At 52.7% G+C, this 21,766-nt stretch overlaps 1 protein-coding gene across 1 annotated transcript in view; it reads left to right on the top strand.

Moving 5' to 3' along the window:
- LOC128345902 (probable serine/threonine-protein kinase kinX) overlaps positions 1-21,530 on the top strand; it is a 34,383-nt gene extending 12,853 nt beyond the window's left edge. Inside the window, exons 4-34 of the mRNA XM_053298543.1 lie at positions 709-728; positions 926-958; positions 1,091-1,117; positions 1,417-1,440; positions 1,842-1,895; positions 2,475-2,564; positions 2,799-2,872; positions 3,824-3,878; positions 4,421-4,534; positions 4,947-4,973; positions 5,273-5,296; positions 5,698-5,751; positions 6,352-6,441; positions 6,675-6,748; positions 7,691-7,745; positions 8,286-8,399; positions 8,812-8,838; positions 9,138-9,161; positions 9,563-9,616; positions 10,201-10,290; positions 10,524-10,597; positions 11,540-11,594; positions 12,137-12,250; positions 15,716-15,799; positions 16,225-16,269; positions 16,361-16,423; positions 16,527-16,586; positions 16,691-16,753; positions 17,392-17,469; positions 17,687-17,844; positions 21,256-21,530. Coding sequence (XP_053154518.1) covers positions 1,847-1,895; positions 2,475-2,564; positions 2,799-2,872; positions 3,824-3,878; positions 4,421-4,534; positions 4,947-4,973; positions 5,273-5,296; positions 5,698-5,751; positions 6,352-6,441; positions 6,675-6,748; positions 7,691-7,745; positions 8,286-8,399; positions 8,812-8,838; positions 9,138-9,161; positions 9,563-9,616; positions 10,201-10,290; positions 10,524-10,597; positions 11,540-11,594; positions 12,137-12,250; positions 15,716-15,799; positions 16,225-16,269; positions 16,361-16,423; positions 16,527-16,586; positions 16,691-16,753; positions 17,392-17,469; positions 17,687-17,844 — 1,809 coding nt within the window. The 5' untranslated portion in view covers positions 709-728; positions 926-958; positions 1,091-1,117; positions 1,417-1,440; positions 1,842-1,846 and the 3' untranslated portion in view covers positions 21,256-21,530. The remainder of the gene's footprint in view (positions 1-708; positions 729-925; positions 959-1,090; positions 1,118-1,416; positions 1,441-1,841; positions 1,896-2,474; positions 2,565-2,798; positions 2,873-3,823; positions 3,879-4,420; positions 4,535-4,946; positions 4,974-5,272; positions 5,297-5,697; positions 5,752-6,351; positions 6,442-6,674; positions 6,749-7,690; positions 7,746-8,285; positions 8,400-8,811; positions 8,839-9,137; positions 9,162-9,562; positions 9,617-10,200; positions 10,291-10,523; positions 10,598-11,539; positions 11,595-12,136; positions 12,251-15,715; positions 15,800-16,224; positions 16,270-16,360; positions 16,424-16,526; positions 16,587-16,690; positions 16,754-17,391; positions 17,470-17,686; positions 17,845-21,255) is intronic.
- Positions 21,531-21,766: the final 236 nt, after the last annotated feature.

Below are 21,766 nucleotides of genomic sequence, written 5' to 3'. Positions count from 1 at the left end.
ACAAAGACAAGTTCATTATAAAAATCAGCAAAGATTTGGGTCAGATTCAGCAGGCTTGGGTTAAGTGTTTTGCTGTTTGATCCACCTGCTTGGCAACACTCATCATCCAGATCTTCCATTCTTAGCTGTCAAACTAACTAACTAACTAACAACAACAACAACAAAAGCTCTCTTGCTCTCCTCCTCTCTGATGTGATTTGTGATTGGTTGGAGGAAAAACTCGGAGTAAGCCAGTGGGAACGCACTGGAGAAAGATCTACCAGGGATTGCGGAGAAGAGCCAACCCTATGTGAACTGTCCCTTTAATCCCCTGAATTAAATGTCTTGCGAATCTGCTGCGAAGCAGATTCGCTCTTCAGATATGCGACATGAAGGCATGTGTGAATAACTCCCTGCTGTGGCAAAGGGGTGCCTTCCTGTGGCCATTTATTGCAGTGCAGATAGCTGAGGCTTTGGTGTACCTACTGTACTAATGACAAAGGGGTCTATATTTTCCTGGGGTGGCAAAAGAGTGCCCTCCTGTGGCCACATTTCGCTTTGCAGGAAGATGTATCATTGCAGGAAGCATCAGAAAGCCACCGCAAAGGATGATGGAGGTGGGCATGTTAGAAGAGGGGGCCGGGGGCACACAGCACTCCCTAGCATCCCTGAAAGATCCCTCAGTTTCCTGTGATTTACTAACAGGAATGTTTCTGTTCCTCTCTACAGCATTCCAGCTGAGGAACAAGGTACTGATACCAGTGGAGGCCCCGAGATCCTGGGTAGCAAGGAAAAGACCTTCTTTGCCCGATACCTTTGGGCTGTGTGTGGGCGAGTGGAGGTCCCCCTCTGAAGGGTTCTGGGTCTCTCATGACCAGGGTGGGCTTGGCTTCAGTTCGTCAGAATTGGCTCCATTCTGACATTCCACGTTTGTACTACTTTTCAGCTGAACATTGGGCGCCTTGTTCACCAGGGGAAGGTAAGACTACCTTGTGGGTCTCTTCTCCACCCCACCCCACCCGCCGCCATTGCCCGCTGTTGACTTCCAAGTTTTGCATCAGTGCACTGAGCACTTCATTCGAATATTCTGCTTTGGTTTTTCCCCCACCAGTGCACATCTGCCTCTCACCAGGCGAAGGTAAAGAATCCCTGCCCCCCTCCACCCGATCGGTGTTCACCCAGGGAAGCTGGCGATGCCCTTTCCCAGTCGGAAGTGTGCTGGATAGCTCCCCGAAATAGCCCTGGGTGGAAACATTCTCCTCTTCCCCCCGCAAGAGGTTGTCCTGGGCCCTCTAGTCCCCAGGGTTGGCCTGGCCGCTAACATCTGGAACCCCCTCCCTTTGAACCCTCTCATTTCACATTGCTTGTTCATCACTTGTACGTGGTGCAGGGCACGTTTAATTTTGACATGCTGTTTTTCTTTTCTTTTTTCAACAGTTCGCTTCCCCTTCTGTCTTGGAGGTAAAAAAGATCCTGTTGCTTCCTGCCCCTCCCCACACACCCCACTATTTAAGATCTGGAGGGGGCCCTTTTGCAAAAGGAGGCATTTGTCTACATGACTGAAGGGACATGCAAGGCAAACGTCTCTCTCTTTTGAGTCCAGTGTATGTTGAGGCCCACAGAGTCCAGAATGCCCAATTCTGCCCATTTTGCCCTGGAGGACTTCAGCCCCTCCTCTTCCTTGGAAACCTGATGGGGTCCCTCTGCCATAAAACACACAGGCAAACAGTCCCTCCGTGTGGGGCCAAGCCCTCAGAGCACCTTCTGGTCGCTGCCTTCTTGGCTGCGTATTAATAGGCTCCTGTGGCTTCAGACTTTTGATCATGGTTCCTCTCTCCCCCCACTCCTGGTCTCCAATGCAGCTGAGATGATGGGGAGCATGACCAGCCTCAGTGGGTCTTATGCAGACTCTTTAGGTAATGTAAAAATAATAGACATTTTTGTTTCATTCTCTCTCTTTTTTGACATTAGTATTTTTAAAGAAGATATTATTAATTTATTGAAACGGCCATTCCATAGGTGTCTCTCCTTCCCTCTCCACAGTTACCCCCCCCCCACACACATACACAAAGCTTGCCATGATGTCAACAGCCCCCTCCCCCACCTGTGCCCCCTGTGGGTGCTCAGCTCCACAGGTGGTGAGGGTCTCTTGTGGGAAGTTGAGTGAGCTTGCTTAATAATGGCTAGTGTGAGCTATTTGGGGTGCTCCAGGCCTGGACGGTCTTTTGGGAGTTGATCCCGGCTTTTGATGTCCACTCCAGTGGATGGGTGGGTGGTGGATGCTGCCCTCTGGCCCTCCCGCTGGGGAGAGCGGCCCGGATGGTGAGCCCCCCCCTGCCCTTTGTAAGCCCTCTCACCCAGCACATGGAGGATGGCCAATGCTGTCCACATCGCTCTATCAGGGAAATGAGGAAGCGCGCGCACACACACACGCACACACACACACACACACACACACACAGCAACTTACTGCCTTTGTCTTTCCCCCCATCGAGAATCCCAGATCTGCCAAGATCTCCCTTGCTTTTCGGAGGAGGAGCAGGAGGAGGAGCAGGAGCAGCAGCTGCATCACCAAAGCCATACTGGTATGACTTGAATGAAAGGGGTCCGCTCTGGGTGCAAAGTGAAGAATCAGGCTGCCCACTCCCTTGCACCTTGGCAGGCCTCAGAGTCAAAGGGAAAGTGGCTTACAGCACCCCAGTCTGAGCTGACCCTCCCTTCTCCCCCTCCCGGCCCACATGCAGGTGACTCTCCCCCCCCCGCTCGCAACCCCCCCCCAACCTTCTCTATTCAAATACTAATCTGATCTCTTCTTCCAGCAGACAGCAATGGGGAGGTTCAACCTATCGGCCAGGCATGGGACGTCCTGGACACCAAATGCCGGAGTATAGAGGTGAGGCACTCCTTGGGCAAGCCAGGGAGTGACCCCTTCTTGCTGGTGGGGGTGGGAAGCCCTCGCCTTCCATCTTGGGGTCAAGGGGAGAACTGCCTTGACGGGGCCTGCCAGTCCTCGGTGAGGGTCTCCCTCCAAGCAAGCCAGTGTGAGGTTCAGGACGGGCAGGACATGAGAGCGATGGGTGCATCCTGCTGGGGTCAGACTCCAAGGCAGGGATTGGGGAAGAGGAGGAGGAGGAGGAGGAGCTCAGCCAGGCAGGGTGCTCACACTGGAGGGGAGCTGCTTGGATTGAGAAGCAAGGTGTGGGGCCGGGCCTTTTTCTGCCTGCCTTCAGCTTCCATGCGATACAGGGCAGTGAGAGAATGGGGTGGGTGTGTAGGGAGAGAGATGCAACCCTGCCCCCCCAGATGGGAACAGCAGAGAATAGGTTTGTACCTGTCAGAGTGAACGAGTGGGTCATATTGAAAAGGAGGGGTGCCTAGAGGGAGCAAGGGATCTGCGACTAAAAGAAAACTCCTCTTCAGCGAGCCAGCGTGGTGTAGTGGTTAGAGTGCTGGACTAGGACCGGGGAGACCCGAGTTCAAATCCCCATTCAGCCATGAGACTTGCTGGGTGACTCTGGGCCAGTCACTTCTTTCTCAGCCTAACCTACTTCACAGGGTTGTTGTGAGGAGAACATTAAGTATGTAGTACACCACTCTGGGCTCCTTGGAGGAAGAGCAAGATATAAATGTAAAAAATAAAATAATAAATAAATAAATAAAAGAGTGAGTCTGCCTTTTACCGCCTGCTTTGCATGCCCAAAGGCCCTGGTTCACCCTGTGGCATCGGAGAACTGCTGCCAGTCGGGGGGTGAGGGTGAGGGAATCTGCTAGCTGGGTCGCTCAGGGTCTGGCTTGGCAGAAGGCAGCTCCAGGTTCATCTCCCTCCTTGGCTTTCTTTTTGTAGGAGCTCAGGATGGAGCTGAGAAGGGCGACGGAAGCCATCCTGACTGCTGAGCCAGGTAAGGAGCAGGGCTCTGTCTCTAGAGCGCCCTCCACTGCCCTCTGGTGCGGGTGCCACTCCCACCACCACCACCCCATCTGCCTGTAGGGCGTTTGGAGCCCTGCCTTCGCATTCCCCCACCCTAGAGAAGCTGGAACTGCAGCTCCAATGCAGGGTTTGAATGGTGGCTGGAATGTGCAGCAAGTCCGGGGCAGAGAGATGCTGTGGAGGGTCTCGTTCTGTTAATGCTTAGACGTCTCTCCTTCCTTCTCCACAGTTGCACGTCCCCCCCCCCCGCACACAAGCTTGCCATTACGTTAGCAGACCCCTGTGCTCTCTGCTGCCCCAGGATCTGTGCATTAGTGCTCAGCTCCACAGATGGGCCTGTCCAGATGGAGGGCTCTTTTGTGGGAGGGGGAGTGAGCTTGCTCAGGACTTGCCTGCGTGAGCTATTTGCCAGGCTTCAAGAGGCACTTTGCACACACCCCACGGCAGCGTAAGGAGTGGTAGGCTTCTGCTTCCTTGAGAGTTAGAGCTGCCATCGTCTTTCCCCCCATCCAGTATCCCAGCCCCGCCAGCTGGAGGATAGACACTGCCATGGGGAGGAAGAGGAGGTGGAGGAGAAAGTAAAAGAAGATGCAGAGTGGCAGGACGGGGACCATCAGAACCACTATGGTATGATTTGAAAGGGGTCTGATCTAGGTGGAAGAGCAGGGGGGATTTGAATCGGAAGGCCAGTCTGATGAGAACAGAGCCCACAGATGAGATTGGAAAGGCTTATTCCGAAAAGTTCCACACTTGGACAGAATGCCTGTGCCCTGTACTAGCTCCGTGGCGGTGGGAGGAGGGAGGGGGAGAGAGCACTGTGAAGGGAGAGTCCTAAGAGGATCAGTCCACCAATCACAGAAGAGTTCGAGCAGGAATGCAAGAATGGGAGGAAACCAGGGGGCATGCCTGTATGCTCTACTTTGTGGCCAGCAGAGGCATAGTGGCGATGCCGATGGAGTCACATCTTCCTTGCACCTTGGCTGGCCTTGAGTCAAAGGGCGTTCATTCTAATATTCTGCTTTGGTTTTTCCCCCACCAGTGCACATCTGCCTCTCACCAGGCGAAGGTAAAGAATCCCTGCCCCCCTCCACCCGATCGGTGTTCACCCAGGGAAGCTGGCGATGCCCTTTCCCAGTCGGAAGTGTGCTGGATAGCTCCCCGAAACAGCCCTGGGTGGAAACATTCTCCTCTTCCCCCCGCAAGAGGTTGTCCTGGGCCCTCTAGTCCCCAGGGTTGGCCTGGCCGCTAACATCTGGAACCCCCTCCCTTTGAACCCTCTCATTTCACATTGCTTGTTCATCACTTGTACGTGGTGCAGGGCACGTTTAATTTTGACATGCTGTTTTTCTTTTCTTTTTTCAACAGTTCGCTTCCCCTTCTGTCTTGGAGGTAAAAAAGATCCTGTTGCTTCCTGCCCCTCCCCACACACCCCACTATTTAAGATCTGGAGGGGGCCCTTTTGCAAAAGGAGGCATTTGTCTACATGACTGAAGGGACATGCAAGGCAAACGTCTCTCTCTTTTGAGTCCAGTGTATGTTGAGGCCCACAGAGTCCAGAATGCCCAATTCTGCCCATTTTGCCCTGGAGGACTTCAGCCCCTCCTCTTCCTTGGAAACCTGATGGGGTCCCTCTGCCATAAAACACACAGGCAAACAGTCCCTCCGTGTGGGGCCAAGCCCTCAGAGTGCCTTCTGGTCGCTGCCTTCTTGGCTGCGTATTAATAGGCTCCTGTGGCTTCAGACTTTTGATCATGGTTCCTCTCTCCCCCCACTCCTGGTCTCCAATGCAGCTGAGATGATGGGGAGCATGACCAGCCTCAGTGGGTCTTATGCAGACTCTTTAGGTAATGTAAAAATAATAGACATTTTTGTTTCATTCTCTCTCTTTTTTGACATTAGTATTTTTTAAAGAAGATATTATTAATTTATTGAAACGGCCATTCCATAGGTGTCTCTCCTTCCCTCTCCACAGTTACCCCCCCACACACATACACAAAGCTTGCCATGATGTCAACAGCCCCCTCCCCCACCTGTGCCCCCTGTGGGTGCTCAGCTCCACAGGTGGTGAGGGTCTCTTGTGGGAAGTTGAGTGAGCTTGCTTAATAATGGCTAGTGTGAGCTATTTGGGGTGCTCCAGGCCTGGACGGTCTTTTGGGAGTTGATCCCGGCTTTTGATGTCCACTCCAGTGGATGGGTGGGTGGTGGATGCTGCCCTCTGGCCCTCCCGCTGGGGAGAGCGGCCCGGATGGTGAGCCCCCCCCCTGCCCTTTGTAAGCCCTCTCACCCAGCACATGGAGGATGGCCAATGCTGTCCACATCGCTCTATCAGGGAAATGAGGAAGCGCGCACACACACACACACACACACACACACACACACACACACACACAGAGACACACACACACACACAGCAACTTACTGCCTTTGTCTTTCCCCCCATCGAGAATCCCAGATCTGCCAAGATCTCCCTTGCTTTTCGGAGGAGGAGCAGGAGGAGGAGCAGGAGCAGCAGCTGCATCACCAAAGCCATACTGGTATGACTTGAATGAAAGGGGTCCGCTCTGGGTGCAAAGTGAAGAATCAGGCTGCCCACTCCCTTGCACCTTGGCTGGCCTCAAAGTCAAAGGGAAGGTGGCTTACAGCACCCCAGTCTGAGCTGACCCTCCCTTCTCCCCCTCCCGGCCCACATGCAGGTGAGTCTCCCCCCCCGTTCGCAACCCCCCCCCAACCTTCTCTATTCAAATACTAATCTGATCTCTTCTTCCAGCAGACAGCAATGGGGAGGTTCAACCTATCGGCCAGGCATGGGACGTCCTGGACACCAAATGCCGGAGTATAGAGGTGAGGCACTCCTTGGGCAAGCCAGGGAGTGACCCCTTCTTGCTGGTGGGGGTGGGAAGCCCTCGCCTTCCATCTTGGGGTCAAGGGGAGAACTGCCTTGACGGGGCCTGCCAGTCCTCGGTGAGGGTCTCCCTCCAAGCAAGCCAGTGTGAGGTTCAGGACGGGCAGGACATGAGAGCGATGGGTGCATCCTGCTGGGGTCAGACTCCAAGGCAGGGATTGGGGAAGAGGAGGAGGAGGAGGAGCTCAGCCAGGCAGGATGCTCACACTGGAGGGGAGCTGCTTGGATTGAGAAGCAAGGTGTGGGGCCGGGCCTTTTTCTGCCTGCCTTCAGCTTCCATGCGATACAGGGCAGTGAGAGAATGGGGTGGGTGTGTAGGGAGAGAGATGCAACCCTGCCCCCCCAGATGGGAACAGCAGAGAATAGGTTTGTACCTGTCAGAGTGAACGAGTGGGTCATATTGAAAAGGAGGGGTGCCTAGAGGGAGCAAGGGATCTGCGACTAAAAGAAAACTCCTCTTCAGCGAGCCAGCGTGGTGTAGTGGTTAGAGTGCTGGACTAGGACTGGGGAGACCCGAGTTCAAATCCCCATTCAGCCATGAGACTTGCTGGGTGACTCTGGGCCAGTCACTTCTTTCTCAGCCTAACCTACTTCACAGGGTTGTTGTGAGGAGAACATTAAGTATGTAGTACACCACTCTGGGCTCCTTGGAGGAAGAGCAAGATATAAATGTAAAAAATAAAATAATAAATAAATAAATAAAAGAGTGAGTCTGCCTTTTACCGCCTGCTTTGCATGCCCAAAGGCCCTGGTTCACCCTGTGGCATCGGAGAACTGCTGCCAGTCGGGGGGTGAGGGAATCTGCTAGCTGGGTCGCTCAGGGTCTGGCTTGGCAGAAGGCAGCTCCAGGTTCATCTCCCTCCTTGGCTTTCTTTTTGTAGGAGCTCAGGATGGAGCTGAGAAGGGCGACGGAAGCCATCCTGACTGCTGAGCCAGGTAAGGAGCAGGGCTCTGTCTCTAGAGCGCCCTCCACTGCCCTCTGGTGCGGGTGCCACTCCCACCACCACCACCCCATCTGCCTGTAGGGCGTTTGGAGCCCTGCCTTCGCCTTCCCCCACCCTAGAGAAGCTGGAACTGCAGCTCCAATGCAGGGTTTGAATGGTGGCTGGAATGTGCAGCAAGTCCGGGGCAGAGAGATGCTGTGGAGGGTCTCGTTCTGTTAATGCTTAGACGTCTCTCCTTCCTTCTCCACAGTTGCACGTCCCCCCCCCACACACAAGCTTGCCATTACGTTAGCAGACCCCTGTGCTCTCTGCTGCCCCAGGATCTGTGCATTAGTGCTCAGCTCCACAGATGGGCCTGTCCAGATGGAGGGCTCTTTTGTGGGAGGGGGAGTGAGCTTGCTCAGGACTTGCCTGCGTGAGCTATTTGCCAGGCTTCAAGAGGCACTTTGCACACACCCCACGGCAGCGTAAGGAGTGGTAGGCTTCTGCTTCCTTGAGAGTTAGAGCTGCCATCGTCTTTCCCCCCATCCAGTATCCCAGCCCCGCCAGCTGGAGGATAGACACTGCCATGGGGAGGAAGAGGAGGTGGAGGAGAAAGTAAAAGAAGATGCAGAGTGGCAGGACGGGGACCATCAGAACCACTATGGTATGATTTGAAAGGGGTCTGATCTAGGTGGAAGAGCAGGGGGGATTTGAATCGGAAGGCCAGTCTGATGAGAACAGAGCCCACAGATGAGATTGGAAAGCCTTATTCCGAAAAGTTCCACACTTGGACAGAATGCCTGTGCCCTGTACTAGCTCCGTGGCGGTGGGAGGAGGGAGGGGGAGAGAGCACTGTGAAGGGAGAGTCCTAAGAGGATCAGTCCACCAATCACAGAAGAGTTCAAGCAGGAATGCAAGAATGGGAGGAAACCAGGGGGCATGCCTGTATGCTCTACTTTGTGGCCAGCAGAGGCATAGTGGCGATGCCGATGGAGTCACATCTTCCTTGCACCTTGGCTGGCCTTGAGTCAAAGGGCGTTCATTCTAATATTCTGCTTTGGTTTTTCCCCCACCAGTGCACATCTGCCTCTCACCAGGCGAAGGTAAAGAATCCCTGCCCCCCTCCACCCGATCGGTGTTCACCCAGGGAAGCTGGCGATGCCCTTTCCCAGTCGGAAGTGTGCTGGATAGCTCCCTGAAACAGCCCTGGGTGGAAACATTCTCCTCTTCCCCCCGCAAGAGGTTGTCCTGGGCCCTCTAGTCCCCAGGGTTGGCCTGGCCGCTAACATCTGGAACCCCCTCCCTTTGAACCCTCTCATTTCACATTGCTTGTTCATCACTTGTACGTGGTGCAGGGCACGTTTAATTTTGACATGCTGTTTTTCTTTTCTTTTTTCAACAGTTCGCTTCCCCTTCTGTCTTGGAGGTAAAAAAGATCCTGTTGCTTCCTGCCCCTCCCCACACACCCCACTATTTAAGATCTGGAGGGGGCCCTTTTGCAAAAGGAGGCATTTGTCTACATGACTGAAGGGACATGCAAGGCAAACGTCTCTCTCTTTTGAGTCCAGTGTATGTTGAGGCCCACAGAGTCCAGAATGCCCAATTCTGCCCATTTTGCCCTGGAGGACTTCAGCCCCTCCTCTTCCTTGGAAACCTGATGGGGTCCCTCTGCCATAAAACACACAGGCAAACAGTCCCTCCGTGTGGGGCCAAGCCCTCAGAGTGCCTTCTGGTCGCTGCCTTCTTGGCTGCGTATTAATAGGCTCCTGTGGCTTCAGACTTTTGATCATGGTTCCTCTCTCCCCCCACTCCTGGTCTCCAATGCAGCTGAGATGATGGGGAGCATGACCAGCCTCAGTGGGTCTTATGCAGACTCTTTAGGTAATGTAAAAATAATAGACATTTTTGTTTCATTCTCTCTCTTTTTTGACATTAGTATTTTTTAAAGAAGATATTATTAATTTATTGAAACGGCCATTCCATAGGTGTCTCTCCTTCCCTCTCCACAGTTACCCCCCCACACACATACACAAAGCTTGCCATGATGTCAACAGCCCCCTCCCCCACCTGTGCCCCCTGTGGGTGCTCAGCTCCACAGGTGGTGAGGGTCTCTTGTGGGAAGTTGAGTGAGCTTGCTTAATAATGGCTAGTGTGAGCTATTTGGGGTGCTCCAGGCCTGGACGGTCTTTTGGGAGTTGATCCCGGCTTTTGATGTCCACTCCAGTGGATGGGTGGGTGGTGGATGCTGCCCTCTGGCCCTCCCGCTGGGGAGAGCGGCCCGGATGGTGAGCCCCCCCCCTGCCCTTTGTAAGCCCTCTCACCCAGCACATGGAGGATGGCCAATGCTGTCCACATCGCTCTATCAGGGAAATGAGGAAGCGCGCACACACACACAAACACACACACACACACACACACACACACACACACAGCAACTTACTGCCTTTGTCTTTCCCCCCATCGAGAATCCCAGATCTGCCAAGATCTCCCTTGCTTTTCGGAGGAGGAGCAGGAGGAGGAGCAGGAGCAGCAGCTGCATCACCAAAGCCATACTGGTATGACTTGAATGAAAGGGGTCCGCTCTGGGTGCAAAGTGAAGAATCAGGCTGCCCACTCCCTTGCACCTTGGCTGGCCTCAAAGTCAAAGGGAAGGTGGCTTACAGCACCCCAGTCTGAGCTGACCCTCCCTTCTCCCCCTCCCGGCCCACATGCAGGTGAGTCTCCCCCCCCGTTCGCAACCCCCCCCCAACCTTCTCTATTCAAATACTAATCTGATCTCTTCTTCCAGCAGACAGCAATGGGGAGGTTCAACCTATCGGCCAGGCATGGGACGTCCTGGACACCAAATGCCGGAGTATAGAGGTGAGGCACTCCTTGGGCAAGCCAGGGAGTGACCCCTTCTTGCTGGTGGGGGTGGGAAGCCCTCGCCTTCCATCTTGGGGTCAAGGGGAGAACTGCCTTGACGGGGCCTGCCAGTCCTCGGTGAGGGTCTCCCTCCAAGCAAGCCAGTGTGAGGTTCAGGACGGGCAGGACATGAGAGCGATGGGTGCATCCTGCTGGGGTCAGACTCCAAGGCAGGGATTGGGGAAGAGGAGGAGGAGGAGGAGCTCAGCCAGGCAGGATGCTCACACTGGAGGGGAGCTGCTTGGATTGAGAAGCAAGGTGTGGGGCCGGGCCTTTTTCTGCCTGCCTTCAGCTTCCATGCGATACAGGGCAGTGAGAGAATGGGGTGGGTGTGTAGGGAGAGAGATGCAACCCTGCCCCCCCAGATGGGAACAGCAGAGAATAGGTTTGTACCTGTCAGAGTGAACGAGTGGGTCATATTGAAAAGGAGGGGTGCCTAGAGGGAGCAAGGGATCTGCGACTAAAAGAAAACTCCTCTTCAGCGAGCCAGCGTGGTGTAGTGGTTAGAGTGCTGGACTAGGACCGGGGAGACCCGAGTTCAAATCCCCATTCAGCCATGAGACTTGCTGGGTGACTCTGGGCCAGTCACTTCTTTCTCAGCCTAACCTACTTCACAGGGTTGTTGTGAGGAGAACATTAAGTATGTAGTACACCACTCTGGGCTCCTTGGAGGAAGAGCAAGATATAAATGTAAAAAATAAAATAATAAATAAATAAATAAAAGAGTGAGTCTGCCTTTTACCGCCTGCTTTGCATGCCCAAAGGCCCTGGTTCACCCTGTGGCATCGGAGAACTGCTGCCAGTCGGGGGGTGAGGGAATCTGCTAGCTGGGTCGCTCAGGGTCTGGCTTGGCAGAAGGCAGCTCCAGGTTCATCTCCCTCCTTGGCTTTCTTTTTGTAGGAGCTCAGGATGGAGCTGAGAAGGGCGACGGAAGCCATCCTGACTGCTGAGCCAGGTAAGGAGCAGGGCTCTGTCTCTAGAGCGCCCTCCACTGCCCTCTGGTGCGGGTGCCACTCCCACCACCACCACCCCATCTGCCTGTAGGGCGTTTGGAGCCCTGCCTTCGCCTTCCCCCACCCTAGAGAAGCTGGAACTGCAGCTCCAATGCAGGGTTTGAATGGTGGCTGGAATGTGCAGCAAGTCCGGGGCAGAGAGATGCTGTGGAGGGTCTCGTTCTGTTAATGCTTAGACGTCTCTCCTTCCTTCTCCACAGTTGCACGTCCCTCCCCCCCACACACAAGCTTGCCATTACGTTAGCAGACCCCTGTGCTCTCTGCTGCCCCAGGATCTGTGCATTAGTGCTCAGCTCCACAGATGGGCCTGTCCAGATGGAGGGCTCTTTTGTGGGAGGGGGAGTGAGCTTGCTCAGGACTTGCCTGCGTGAGCTATTTGCCAGGCTTCAAGAGGCACTTTGCACACACCCCACGGCAGCGTAAGGAGTGGTAGGCTTCTGCTTCCTTGAGAGTTAGAGCTGCCATCGTCTTTCCCCCCATCCAGTATCCCAGCCCCGCCAGCTGGAGGATAGACACTGCCATGGGGAGGAAGAGGAGGTGGAGGAGAAAGTAAAAGAAGATGCAGAGTGGCAGGACGGGGACCATCAGAACCACTATGGTATGATTTGAAAGGGGTCTGATCTAGGTGGAAGAGCAGGGGGGATTTGAATCGGAAGGCCAGTCTGATGAGAACAGAGCCCACAGATGAGATTGGAAAGCCTTATTCCGAAAAGTTCCACACTTGGACAGAATGCCTGTGCCCTGTACTAGCTCCGTGGCGGTGGGAGGAGGGAGGGGGAGAGAGCACTGTGAAGGGAGAGTCCTAAGAGGATCAGTCCACCAATCACAGAAGAGTTCGAGCAGGAATGCAAGAATGGGAGGAAACCAGGGGGCATGCCTGTATGCTCTACTTTGTGGCCAGCAGAGGCATAGTGGCGATGCCGATGGAGTCACATCTCCCTTGCACCTTGGCTGGCCTTGAGTCAAAGGGAAGGTGCCTCACAGCATTTAAGTCTTCGGGCTCCCACCTCTCCACCTTGCAGCTCTGCTCCAGGCAGGGTGGGGAGTGCGGGGGGAGGGGGTCCGCTCCATCCTACCCTCCTCATCAGCCCCAGTGTGTTTATTTCTCAACACTCAGACCCTGCCCTTTCTCCCTGCCTCTGACCCCTCTTTCTTTCTTTCCGTCCGCCCGTCCCTCCCTCCCTCCCTCCAGCTGCTGCCAAGGCCTTCGGAAGCCCAAAGGCCCTTATGCCACTCCAGGATGTGGACAAGCTCTTCTGGTCCGCTGGACCACTGCCTCTTGGAGGCGCCATATTGTCCATGGCACTGGGCCCGGCCATGTTCCATACACTCTGGGTGGCAGACCCTGGAGTCAGTAAGTCAGTGGTCTTCCCACTTTCCCAAGCGGGCGCCCCTTGGGCAAAAAGACCTTCAGTGTGAGGGCCATTTCCTATTACTGGGTGGACCTCCACACAGGGCTGCACTTTTCTCAGTAGTGGGAGGGCCCTTCAGGAGAGATGGAGGAGCCCTCTCTTAAGAGCTCCTGGAGGGATGCCCGGGGACCCCGTTGGAATGTTATAGGCTTCCTCCAAACATGGCGGTCTGGGCAAATGGTCCCTCCTGGTCATGCCCCAGCCTACCCTGCTGGTAGCAGCCCTCTTTGCTCCCAGCTGGGCTCGTCCAGAGGATGGGTGCGTCACTTGTCCCTCGTGTTCAGCCGGACAGTTGGCTTTTTCTGTTGAAGGTGTGCTGGATACATCCCTGTAACAGGCCTGAGCAAAGGCTCTATTTCTGAGGAAGGGCGGGGGCAGGGCTGCACAACTTAGGCCCTTTGGCTGGTTTTGGACTACAGCTCCCATCATCCCTAGCCACAGCTGCCAATATGGACGGTGGGAGTTGTAGTCCAGCATCTGCACGAGGGTCGAAGTTGTGCAGCCCTGGGTTAGGGCGATTGGATGCCAAGTGGGATAAGCAAGGAGCCTGGAGCCTTAACAGTTGGGCCCAAGGGAGGGATTTTGGTCGATCCTGCTTTTCTCACCCCTCACCTGGGATCCCTCCAGGGTGCTTTTCAGATTGCAAGCTTTACACTGGTAAAAAGTGGTGTAACCTGTGTCGTCTTGCTGGATCGGGTTGAAACCATGCATAAAGGGTGGTTTCAATGGTCCGTGGTAGGGCTGTGGTAGGCCACAGCCGTATGGCTGTCCATTGCAATGCGTTTTCCAGGCAGGGGCTATTCAAATTCCCCTTAAAATGTATTCTCCGCTCTTTCCTCCTGTTCTATTTTAGGCCAATGGGGTCTCAGAGGGAGCGAGGGGCCCCCCCTTGCCAATGACATGACGAGGTGTTTTTTTTAAAACAATTCTTGGTGGCTTTGCAATAAACTGCCAGCAGAGGGAGCAACATTCCACTTTTCTAGCTTGCGCAAACTTGGGCAGAGCCCAGAGCCCAGCACACATCAAAGCATGGGGCGGGGGAGGGCACCAAGGGTGCTTCTAGGAGCAGAGTGTGTGCATTTCACCAAGAACCCCCCTGCCAAGAGATCCATGTGTGCAGAACTCACAACTTACTGGGGCCAGTTTCAGTCCCTCAGCTCTCCACACAGCAGGCAGCATCTCCAAGATAGGCCTGAGAGAGACTCTTGCCGGCAACCTTGGAGAAGCCAATCTGGGTAGATGCTAATACTGAGCAAGATGGACCAATGGCCTGACTCTGTATAAGGCAGCTTCCTATGCTCCTAGCGAAGTCCCTGTGTTCCCACACAATCCACAGCCTACAGCCAGGCCCTAAGAGTTTGTCATCTTGGTGCTCCCACCGTTGATTCCTGAGTAATCTCAGTGGTCCTGCTGTTCCATTGTGCTTGTGCAGAGCGAGCTTCACGGACATTTTTGAGGCGGGAAACATAAACAGAGAGTTCCTGCCCTGCACAATTCACTTGGCAGAGGCAAAATATGTGGGATTGGAACTAATTTATTGGGTGCATTTGTTACAGGGCTAATTCTTTAGTACTGTGTGTAAAACAGCAACAGCAGCAGCAACAAATATTTATATACCGCTTTTCAATAAAAGTTTCCAAAGTGGTTTACACAGAGAAATAATAAACAAGAAGGGAGCGCTACCGCTTTGAAACAAAAAAATAGTTCCGACTGCTGTAGTCCACCCTTGCGCAGGGGCACAGTTTCTGGAAGCACACGGTTTCCTGGGTTCTCTTTGCGCAAGTCCCTCGCTTCCTTGAGAAAATGGCGGCCAGGAAAGGCCAGGCCTGGCTCCTTGAGGAAGTGGAGTGCATGCTCTCCCTGTTCCTCAGGAAGAAGAACAGATGCCGGTCAGTTCATGGGCAGCTCCTGCCTCCCCTCTGAGGCCATATCCTTCAGGGTTCTGGACCAATCACAGATACGGTCCAAATTTAAGAGGCTGAAGGCCTCCTTCTGTGATGCCCTGCAGGGCTTCCAAGGTCCATCTGCCCCCCCCACCCCCGCACTACTGCACCATGAGGCAATTGTGGGATCTGGCAGGGAAGCCAACTGGGAGTATAGGTGCCCAGAAAGTACGTGCGATTCACTCTTTGCTTTTGAATGTTGGTCTGGGCCCTTGGCCCACCCCACTTAACAAGAAACCCATCAGAACATTTAGAGATCAACATTCAACCAGGAAATGGAATGCAGAACTGCCTGGCATGTTGCCACCTATCCCCCTTTCCCTGCCCTCTCATATATTTTTCTGAAAAAGAGTGCTGTCAACATGCATCCACTGTGCATCCTGCACAATTTCCCACCATCTTTGGTCTTGATTCCCATATGGTGGTGGTCTTTGTGCTCAGCCACTCCTCCCTGGGTCCCACCAAATTTATGCCAGATTTGGGGCTTTTGGAGCGACACGAGAGGCTGATAAAGGGGTGGGGGGTTGAGAGGGGGAGAAGGGGGGTTGAGAGGGGGAGAAGGGAGGCTGGCACTCAGGCGGATAATTTAAATATTTGGAGAGTGCACAGCCTCTTGGCGCACGCCTTGTTGCATGTGGACACATGCGTTCATGTGCTTCTGTGCAAGGGTGGACCGATGGCATGATGTGCCTTCTCTGTCCACCACAGATGTGCAGCAGCAAAGGCAATGCCTGACATCAGTGGAGGAGGGTGAGGGGCCAGCTCCAAGTCAGGAGGAGGAGCAGCAGGCCGGTAGGTCGACCGGTGTTTTGCAGTTTCTCACAGTCACAGTCCATACTCTGCTTCATCCAAGCGAGGACACACACAGCTATGTCTGTGCATAATCCATAATCTATCTACATCCTAATCCAACAGCCATGTCAAGGGTGGGGGCTCCTCTTTGGGAAGAGCAAGGTGTTCATCCACCCATGGCTTAGACGCAGAAAGTTTCCTTGGGAGGGGTGTCCACAGGGTGAACATCCTTCCCCACCACAGCCCCTAATGCACACCCTCAAATGTATTCCATGGCTCCCACAGAGGCCATGAGTTGGATCCTGCAGCTACAGATCCAGCTGTGCCCTGACAAAGTTGCTCAGAAGGGAGTGGGTGGGCTGGGATGCTGCATTGCAGGAAGTGCCTTCCACAAGGCCTACATTCATGTTTGCTCTTTGTTGCAGCAGTGAGCGTGCAGCAGGAGGAGGCCACAGGGGGCACTGCAGAAGGTGAGCAACGGCCGTTCAGGGGCCCATGAGGTAGATCCTGCTAGGAGAGTGGGGCCACATTAAGCAAACACTTGCAATCTTTCCCATGCAGGTCAGGAGGAATGGAGGCTGCACATCCAGGCTTTGGAGGCGCGAGTGGAAGCCCTTGAGAATGGTAAGCAGCAGCTAGGCCTCCCCTCCAGATGTGTGCATAGGCTGGGATGCTACATTGCAGAACGTGCCTTCGACAATGTCTTCTTTTCTGCTCTTTATTGCAGCTGGGCATGCAGAGGGGACTGCCACCATACAGGGCACAGTGGGGGCAGGCGGGGCAGCAGGTGAGCAATGGCCGTTCAATGGCCCATGGGATGATCTTGCTGGCTGTGTGGCCAGGAAAGTGGAACCACGTACAGGAAAAACACCTGCAATCTTTCCCTTGCAGGTCAAGAGGAATGGAGGATGTGCTTCCAGGCGCTGGAGGCACGGATGGCTGCCATGGAAGATGGTATGCAGCAGCAAGGCTCCCCATTCCCTCGTGTGCACCTCCATTGCTACACAATGTCACAATTGTAGGGGTATACACTAAACTGGTTTGCCCGGATGTCTAAACTGGACCCAAACCAAACTGGGCACGTTTGCTCTTGTGACCCTGATCCAATCGCCTGGCTCGGCTCAAATTCGAGCCAGTTCAGGGGTTCTAGAGTCATATTCGCCAGGTCTGCCTGGTCTGGCGGTGGCCTTAGGGGTGTCTCCAGCAATTTCCCCGGTCTCCAAATTTTCCCGGTCTCTAAAATGGACCATTACGGCCCATTTTAGAGCAGTTTTGGCCCTTTCCGTGGTGGCGGCAGCCATTTGGAGGCCGCTGCGCGTGCACCCTGGCCATTTGTGGACCCGGTGAGTTTGTTTCTTTCTATCTATCTATCTATCTATCTATCTATCTATCTATCTATCTATCTATCACTCTAAAGCCCCGAAACAGCCCCCAAGCCAGCCTGGGGGTGGGGTCCAGTTCAACCTCAAGCTGACCCAGGCCTGGTGCAGTGCGAGGGCGAGCCTTTGAGCCGTATCAGTTTGATGTCGAACCGGTTCGAGGTCGGGCCGGTTCATACTCCCCTACATAATTGTTCTAATTTTTATTCTCAGATGTCGCAAGAAGGGTGAAGGAGGCCATGGACCACCACTTTGAGGAGCCGGAGAAGAGTTTCTGTTATGCCAAGGAAGGTCAGCAAAGTAACCCCTATCTGTAGCACCAGTAGACCCCCCCCCAAACCCCCACAACCTCTCCCTGGTCCAGCACTCTGTGGGCACTTCCCAGGGGTTGAGTTGTGAAAGGGGAGGGAACGATGTACCCAGTGCACAGCTGGATTTGCGGACGCAAAGGAGTGCATACCTGAATCATGCCTCTGACCTGTGCATTCATTTCTTGCTGCACTCTCAGAGGAGCCTCCAGAGACTGCAGGTCCCAGCCTTCCTGAGTGCGTGGAGGAGTTGTTGCAGCCGTACATCAACAAAATTGAGAGGCTGCAGAGGGAGAACACTGCCCTCAAAGAAAGGATGTGCTGCTTTGAGGCGGCCCATGGCCAAGTCGGGGAATGAGTGAGTAGTGTGTACTTCATTAATCCTCTTCCTTTCTCTGCCAGTGACAAGTTCCTGGAACGTTTTCTCCTATTGCCTTGCAGAGTCGCTGCAAATCTCCAGGCAGCCATAAGTCCATGGGTTTGAGGTTTTTTGTTTTTTCAGGCACGTATTTTTTTGTTGCCAGAAAGGACAGTCATAAGTCCCTGTCCCCATTTGTAGGGCAGCCACAAGACTCGGTGTTTTCTTCCCCCCCACTCTTTTTTCATCGATTTTTTCCTTTTGTGAAACACGTTTATTTTCAATTCGCCATAAGTCCTTGCCAAGGGGGTGTGCATTTCTGCAGACTGCAGACTGCAAGAGGTGTAGCAAGGGTTCTGTCACCGGAAGTGTGACCTTTTCCAACCCAGGCCAAAGAGGTGAGGGCATTCATCTGGGCGTGCAAATGGGATTCCAAACCACACACTGCATCGTGCTCATTGGGCACAACCCCACCAACTCTGTCTCTAATGTCCTCCCCCTGCTCAACAGTGAGGGCTGACCCTGTGTGGGTTTGTCTTGAAGCCTTGGAGGCAACTGCAGTGTGGGTGCCAGGGGAAAGTAGGGAGGTTTCTGTAAGGGGTCAGTAAGCGCACATTCTGTGTCCCCACAGACACTCTCTGTTAGGGCTCAGTAAGGGACATGAATCATTCTCAGAATCATTCCCATGGAGGACTGCGTGCAGGAAACAGCTCCTGTTGACAGGGTCCTAGGCAGATACCTGCAGAGGTGTAACTAGGGAAAACGGCGCCCGGGGCAAGCACTGAAATTGCACACACACACCCCCGCCGCACGCCCCCCGCCACCCCCGGAAATATGGAAATGTGTCACAGCCATAGTCAAATGTGGGTTGTGGGCTGCATCCGTGCAAGTATACTGGGACAGGAAAAAGGAAACATGAGGCTACAAGGCTCTTTAGAAATATATATTTTAAAGAAATGTCTTGCACACCAAAAGCCTAAGTTTGCAGTCCTCATGGCCAGAAAATAAATGCTTTTAAACATAGTAATAGGTTTTGTGTCCCAAAATGGAAAAGACAAGACGGGTATTCAGAGGCGTAACTAGGGAAAATGGCGCCTAGGGCAAGCACTGAAATTGCGCCACTGTCCAAGCAGGAATGATGGGACTTGTAGTCAGCAATATCTGGAAATCCCTGTTAAAAGGAACACTGTACCATCTAGACTAGAATACTGTACCATCTAGACATGGTTGTTGATCAAAACCTGAAAACATGAGCCATCTCTGTAAAAGACTTAGAACAACAGTCAGGAGTTATGCGAGGATTCCAAGTGTCATTTTCTCTGTCTCCTCTCATTCTTTAAAAAACATGACTTTGTCCTAGAGGATCACCTGCCCAAATAGCCACTAGCAAAATAGGGGAAGAAGAAGGTGGTGGGGTGTGTGTGTGTCTATAAACCAGTGAATGATTCCTGCCAGCCTTTGTCTTATGATGACTGTTGGCTCATGATGGGGTATATGTGCATTCACCACACCAGTGCTTACTTTGACACCAAGAGGGAGGAGGATACATTAGTTTGCCACACTAGACAGAGGAATTTGCAACAGGAGCAGATAGCCAAGTTCTGCCAGGGCCAAAACCAGCCCCTGCCAAACTAAGAAATCTTTGTAATTTGCCCCTTCCCTTCACAAGCAGTGTGCTGTTCTTTTATTATTGACTCTAACTCTCAGATATCCCAGTGATGAATGGAAAATTCAGGGTCAATTTACAAGAGACACATTTTCTATATGGAAGTTTCTTCTGTGCAGGTGCTGTGCAGAAACCCATGTGTAGTGATCAATACATATGTAACTATTCCGCCAGGGGCATAGCAAGGTTGGAATGGGTCCAGAGACAGGATTTCAAAATGGGCCCCCAGACCCTCAAAGTCCAGGGCCTCCACACACCCCAGGCCCCCAAGGATTCAAGTCTGATATTTCAAAATAAGTATGCTACCTGGGAATACATTTCACTGAATACACGCATGCACACTTCACAGTATATAGTGATATACATTGAGTACTATATATTTGTGCTACTTTTAATGCCTAGAACACACTAGCAATGCTAATTATTAAAATGGACCCCTTGCTGCAGATTAGCAAATGATACTTTCAACCATGCAGGGTGAGCCTATGTGTGTTTTCTCAGAATTCTGAACAAATTCAGGAAAGTTTGATTCCAGGAGTCTTTTCACACCAGGCTTTTAAAGCCCTTTAACACACATCTCCTCTGGAATAGAGGTGCTGCATTCACATGTTGGCCAGATTTACCCTGAAGTCCCTGCAAGTTATTGGGGAGCAGTTCACACACAAGAAAAATAAAATAAAATAAAATAAAATCACAACACATGCTTCACAGTTCTCACTCACACCTTCTGGATTGCAAAACAACTTGAACATAAGAGCATTTATGAATGAATGAATGAAAATAAATAAAATATACTTGTTCCAGAAGTGTTTGTAATTTTCTGACATGAAACAAGCCACCTATAGGCCTTTTTTGATAGTTTTTGTTTTTAAAGCCAGCACATTTTCCAGTCTGTTTTAAATTAAATATTCAGAGACTTCTCAGTCTCGCCCCACCCCCCCATATCAAAGCCCTATGGCAAGCAGATCCCTATATATGGGGGTAACCACAAAAAGGAATTCACAGCCTACCTAGCAATAGCTGTTCTGGATGGTCTGGTCTGGGCAGAGGGTCTGCTGCCTGCTTCCTCCTTCCTTCCTTCCTTGCTTGGGGCCTACTCGAGTTCAGGCTTCAGGGAGGCCTACTCGGAGGCCTCTCTGGAAGCCCCGCCCACCCGCCGATCAGCTGAGAGGCGGGGAGAGAAGAGCTCTGCAGTTTGCCTTGCCGATCCTAAGCCTCTTTGCTGATCAGCCGGAGCTGGAGGCAAGTGGCTGAGGGGCCCTGGGGCTGGGCAGGTGGGCAATGGGGTGGGGGTGGCAGGGACTGGTATGGCGCCCCCACCTCAATGGCGCCTGGGGCACGTGCCCCCCCTGCCCCCCCAGTTATGCCTATGGATACCTGCTGTCTCTTGCTTCCAGATCTCTCCTGAAAAAGGCAGGGAGTGTGGTGGTGATCAGTGTATCCCATGAAACTACATGTTTAGTTGCAAGTTACTGTCCACTTCTGGCCCAACCACCCATTGGTTCATTGAGCTAAGTACTGCCTACACTGACTGGCAGCGGCTCTCAGAGGTTGCAGACTGGCGTTTCCCCCAGCCCTGGAGATGCTGCCAGGGACTGAACCTGGGACCTTCTGCATGGAGGGACAGGTGCCTCAGCCACTGAGCATGGCCCATCAGAGAGGGAACCCAGACTGACACTCCTAAGTGCCAGATGCCATGAGCAGCATCCCCTGCCAATGTAACCCTTTCTCTTTTCTTTCTGCAGGAAAGTCCAGTGCACATTGGACTTGTGCAATGGTCCACTGCACACTCTTCCCATGGTCTGGACTGACAGCACAGCCCAACAGCCTCAGGAGTGGACAGTAACTCGCAACTAAGCCCCCTTTGCCCTTGCCTCCCCTTGCCTCCCCTCTCATTGTCTTATACTGCTTTTTATTGTTGTTTTTTTCATTTTTAATCTGGATTTTATTGTTTTATACTCCCCTTTTAATCTTTTCTGTGCATTGTTATAATAGAAATAAAAATATTTTAGTAGTTTTAGTTCTTTAGTATTAATGTGCATATATGTAATTCTTATCTATTTTAGCTTGTCTCTTTTAAAACTGCCATTATCTTTAATTTTAGCCTTGTCACGATATCTGTCATTGTATGATCACCTTTATCATACAATGGAACATTTTTATACATTAATGCTAATTATTTGGGTGTCAAATACCACCTGTACATCATCTTGTAATAATTTTCTTTTAAAGTATAACATCCAGTGAACTTTAAAT

The sequence above is a fragment of the Hemicordylus capensis genome, chromosome 2 (assembly GCF_027244095.1).
Source record: "Hemicordylus capensis ecotype Gifberg chromosome 2, rHemCap1.1.pri, whole genome shotgun sequence".
NCBI lineage: Eukaryota > Metazoa > Chordata > Lepidosauria > Squamata > Cordylidae > Hemicordylus > Hemicordylus capensis.
Note: the sequence above shows the minus strand (reverse complement) of the source record. Positions and strands in the feature narration are given on the sequence as shown.